General features: G+C 47.5%; 1 protein-coding gene across 1 annotated transcript in view; it reads left to right on the top strand.

Annotated features, from left to right (window-relative positions):
- LOC103199594 (sp110 nuclear body protein) overlaps positions 1-3,391 on the top strand; it is a 41,291-nt gene extending 37,900 nt beyond the window's left edge. The window contains exons 12-15 of the mRNA XM_042780834.1: positions 356-464; positions 943-1,014; positions 1,465-1,605; positions 3,278-3,391. Of these exons, the coding sequence (XP_042636768.1) occupies positions 356-464; positions 943-1,014; positions 1,465-1,605; positions 3,278-3,391 (436 nt within the window). The remainder of the gene's footprint in view (positions 1-355; positions 465-942; positions 1,015-1,464; positions 1,606-3,277) is intronic.
- The last annotated feature ends 1,738 nt before the right edge of the window (positions 3,392-5,129 follow it).

The raw sequence follows: 5,129 nt of genomic DNA, 5'->3' as shown, positions 1-5,129 counted from the left end.
GGGGACCCAAGTCCCCAAGGGTTAAAGCACTCAGACTTGGCAGGTGGCCCTTGTTTTCACTCCTTGATCCCAGGTACAAGGCAAAGAAGAAAGATGATAGAAGAAGAAAAAGACAAAAGAAGAAATCACTCATTTGATCCATATTGCACAGACTGACACCCCTGCTAGGACCATTGATGGAAGGGATCATTGTCCCGAGATCCCATGTCTGGGTCTTGGGTAGAGGGGCCTCCATGCCCTCTGGGATGTGTCTCCCATGTCTGAGACCATTCCTGAAAGGGGGACAGTGGCAGCCTAGGAATTGTGTCTGTGTCCAGGTTCTTGTCCCCTGCTCACTTTGTGCCCAATCTCTCAGGACCCCATGGAGCTGCACATTCTGCAGAGTGAAGGATTCTTCTGAAAGCCGACAGTGCCATCAGGAATCTGGGATCCTGGAGAGGCGGATGCGGCCTGCAGATCAGCTGGTGAGTTGGCTGCAAGCCCCGAGCCTTCTCCTTTCCTTCAATCCGTGAGTAGGATGACCATCCAAAGGGTCAAGGGAAGGACACCCAAATGGAGCCATCAGAGACTTGCTGAAAAAAAACCAAACCCGCTGCCATCAAGTCAACCTTGTTGGGTTTCTGAGGCTGTAAATCTTCACAGAAGTAGATTGCCCCAATTTCCTTCCACTGAGCAGCTGGTAGGCTTAAACTGTTGACCTTCTGGTTAGCAGCCAAATGCCCTATCCACTACACCACCAGAGCTCCACAAGGTCTTGCCGAGATGATGGCAATTTAACATTAAAACAGACTCAGAACACAATCCAGCCCATCCTGTGGTACTTTGGCAAACTTGGCCAGAAGGCCGCTTGGTAAACATTCACGTATCTGGGGGCAGGCCCGGCCTCCCATTCTCTGTGTCACAGTTCATATCACTCCTTAAAGCCTTCTCCCCATTTTACAGAAGTGTGAGTTCCTTCTCTTGAAGGCCTACTGCCATCCACAAAGCTCCTTCTTTGCAGACACTCCACGGAACGTAAGTCCCCTTTTGTGATTCGCGTCATTGGTTGCTATTGTTAGCTGCTGCCAAGTCAGCCCCCGTCTCATGGTGACCCCCATGTACAAGGGAATGAACACTGCCCCTTCCTGCCCCATCCCTGTGATCAGTTGGGGATTGGACCATTTTGTGATCCGTAAGCCTTTCATTGGCTGATTTTAGAAAGAAATTGCCAGGCCTTCCTTCTTATCAGTCTGAGCCTGGAAGCTCTGATGAAACCTGGTTAGCATCTTTGTAACACACAAGCCTCCACTCGCCAGAGCTCCACTTACACAAATGTACGTGGTGGGCTTAGAACAGCGCCTGGCATGTAGAGGCCAGATGTTGTTACCATTACTACCCTGGACAGAAAGGACAGTATTATTTCAGTGGGTCTGTACAAGTGGTGACGGCGGTGCTAGCATCACCCCTTTTGTGGCTTTGTCCCAGCTTCGAGATTACGCCGAGCCCTTTAGGGAAGCCATGTGGCTGGACCTGGTGAAGGAAAGGATGCTTCAGAAAATGTACACAGTGCCGTGGTTTGTGCGGGATATGCGTCTGATCTTTTGTAACCACAAAACCTTTTACAAGGTAAGGGGCATTTCCTGCTTCCCTTTCGTGTCCTCTCCACTGGCCCCTAACTTCTGGGACAGCAAGCACAGCACCCAGTCTTATCCTGGGGAGGGTTCACGCAAAGCAAGGGCTACACGGGGAAACTGCTCCCACCTTCCAGGGGTTGAGGAAAAGAACAAACCTGTTGCTGTCAAGCCAGTTCTGACTCATGGTGGCCCCACGGGTGCAGATAAAACTGCTCCATAGGGTTTGCATGGCTGTGAGCTTTCAGACACAGATTGCCAGGCCTTTCTTCCTGGGCGCCTCTGGGTGGGTTCAAATGGGCAACCTCTCAGTTAGTGGCCAAACAACCATTTGCACCACCCTAGGGTTTAAGGAGTGGGTGGGAGATCTCAGCAAGCAGGAGCGAGGGTCCTTGTGAATAGTACTAAGGAGGCCTTCCTCGGTTCCCAGACAGGCAGCTGCTCCACTGAGAACAGTAAGTTGCTTTCCGGTCACCTTGTTCACATTGGGGGCAGAGAGTTTATGCTTTTATTGTTCTTCCCATCTCAGAAATGAAGAAATGAATGACTTGATTAAAGAAAATAAAATAAACCAAACTTCCAGGATGCTCACATTTGGATTTGTTTACATCTCAATTTCCCAGTGGGCTTAGACATCTGGAATTGACCTCGGGTACAGTGTTGTGTGTATGTGTGTTCACAGTGTTGGTTAGGAGCTCCTAAGTGGTGCAGATGGTTCTGTGCTTTACTATTAACAGAAAGGTTGGTGGTTCAAACCCATGCAGAGGTGCCTTGGAAGGGAGGCCTGGTGATGTCCTTCCGAGAGGTCACAGTCTTGAACACCCCATGCAGCAGTTCTATTCTGCACACATAGGGTCACATGAGGTGCAATGGATTCGATGGCAACCAACAACAATAGTGTTAGTTTCTCGCTTCATCACTAGAAAGTTGAGTTAGCTGGAAATCCAAGCCATTCTAAACTTTGTTAATGGACTTCCCCCTGATTTTTATTCTCTTGGGGGGATTTTTATTCTCTATTTCTTGGGAGGACTGTAACGAAGATTTTAGCTGCACCTAGCCTCTTCCTCCTACTCCATGCCAGGAGTTGGCTCCTTCACAAACCAGCAATTATAATCTAGTGTCGTGGCTAAAGCACTTGACTGCTAACCAGAAGGCTGGCGGCTCAAACTCACCAGCCACTCCTCAGAAGGAAGGTTGGGCAATCCTACTTCCATAGTGATACTGCCTCGGAAACCCAAGGAGGGGTCGCTATGAGTTGAGGCCGACTAGATGGCACATAACAACAACAACGTCCACACCCACAGCTGGAGGGACAAAGAGCTGACCCAGTGAACCTCTAGGCCGGGCACAGTCTTAGTCTTGGAGAATAGAAGGGTCATCCTCTCTTGAAAGACTGGGCTTTCAAGAAACTTCCTCTTTATCTATTTTGCCCCAAACATTATGCTCAAGTTTTTTAATGATCACAACCAACTCTTCAGTCCACGTCACCTGTAGGACCCAAGTTAACAGTTGAGCATCATCTCATCTGTTTCAATATTTCATGGCAGCTTCTCCCCAACCCCCAATTCTGCCTTATGGGGAAGGACAGCAGTCAGGGAAAGGTAGGAGGGCCCCCCAAAACTGTGGGTGATTCCATCATCTACTGGCTTTGCTCTTTTCTCTTTCAGACCTCCCACCTCAGTCAGGTGGGACTTGATTTAGAGGCAGAATTTGAAAACAATCTCAAAGAGGTGTTTAGTTTTCATGAAGCCAACGAAAACAGTTTCCTGGCTCCTCCGTGATGCTGTTCCAGAGACTCTGAGCACGTAGCACCCTGCTAACCTCAGGACCCTATGGTTGGGACCCTGGTGGGTTCTTAGATCGTCACTGAGTCCAGGATATTGCTGCCTTTCCTCTTGATGTGAAGCCAGACAGACACTTCACGGCATCATCACACCCTCCACTATCTTCAGTTGTTCCTTTTTATACCTGAAAAATTATTTTATGCCTAAAGTTCTTAATACTTCCTTTATATCACCAAGTACCCAGTCACAGTCTGAATTTTCCCTGGTGTGTCACAAATCTATTTTTGTAGCTGATTTGTTTCAAGGACCCAAACAAATCCCACACACTGTGTTTAGCTCATCTGTCTCGTGTGTCTCTGAAGCAATAATCCCCTTTTTCTTTCTTTGCCGTGTATTTGTTGAAGAACCCATATGTCCTATAAAAATTTTCACATTTTTTCAGTTGCATCCCCTTGGTGGGGTGTTCCTCTCTCCCCCGCATTTTTTGTGAACTCATAGATCTCGAGGTCCCTAGGTGGTCAAGTTTGAGCTTGACTGCTCACCAAAAGGTTGGTGATTCAAACCCACCCAAAGATACTACAGCAGAAAGCCCTGGTGACCCGCTTCTGTTAAGATTTCAGCCTAAACAACCCTACAGAACAGTTCCATACAGGGTCACCATGAGCGAGAATCCACTTTATGGCAACTAACGACAGTTAGTTTACAGTCAGGGTTGAGGAGTTTTGTTTAGTTTGATTTTCTGGCAAGTGGACTTCCCAGGTGGGGAATGTGTATGTCAGGTGTGATGTTAGGATCACCCAGCAGGTTCAGTGAGTTCCGCCCGACCTGTCTGTTACATGGTACATCAGCCTCCTTTCACCTAACATATTTAGCAGCCCTTGATGAACGTTGCCTAACTTCACTATCTCACAAGGGCTTGCACAATGATGACAGTCAGATTCCAGCATACTTTCTGCATGTAGTCATCAGAATTCTTCTGCAGAAACTCCCTTCAGCAATATTTGCTTGCCTTCATATGCAGATTGTACAGGAATGGCAAGATAAGTGCTTGATTCTTTTTTTGAGTGGTGTCCAAAACACTGACACATCCTGTAGAGGTGGCCACGTTCAGTTTCTGAACATGGATGTCTAGTTCCAGCATCATTTGTTGAACAGACTGTCTTTTCCCCCATTGGACTGGCTTTGCTCCATTGCCAAAGGCCTCCATTCACTACCATCAAGCCAATTCCGACTCATAGCAGCCCTGTAGGTCAGAGCAGAACTGCCCCATAGGGTTTCCAAGGCTGTCAAACCAAACCCATTGCCGGTGAGTGGATTCTGACTCACAGTGCCCCTAGAGGTCAGAGTAAAACTGCCCCATGGGGTTTCCAAGGCTGCCAATCTTTACAGAAGCACACTGCCTTATCTTTCTCCCATGGAGCAGGAAGTAGGTTTAAACTGCTGACCTTTTGGTTAGCTGGCAAATGCTTAACCACCACACCACCAGGGCTCCTGTGCCAAAGATCACTTGACTGTATTTGTTTGGGTCTATTTCTGGACTCTATTCTGTTCTATTGATCTATTTGCCTGTTCACTGGCCAAGACCACACTGCACTGATTCCTTTCATGCTATCTTTGGCTATATTTTTTTTGCTTTTACCCTCTCCAATATTTTGGAAGGCGTTGCATCAGCTTCAAGTCTTTCCACATCTACCTGTAAGTTTTCCAAATGCATTTTAACTTTTTTTTTTTTTTT

This window comes from Orycteropus afer, unplaced genomic scaffold, assembly GCF_000298275.1.
Source record: "Orycteropus afer afer isolate SDZICR_OR568_19922 unplaced genomic scaffold, OryAfe1.0 scaffold00006, whole genome shotgun sequence".
NCBI classification, from domain to species: domain Eukaryota; kingdom Metazoa; phylum Chordata; class Mammalia; order Tubulidentata; family Orycteropodidae; genus Orycteropus; species Orycteropus afer.
This window is presented reverse-complemented; position numbering and strand designations above follow the sequence as displayed.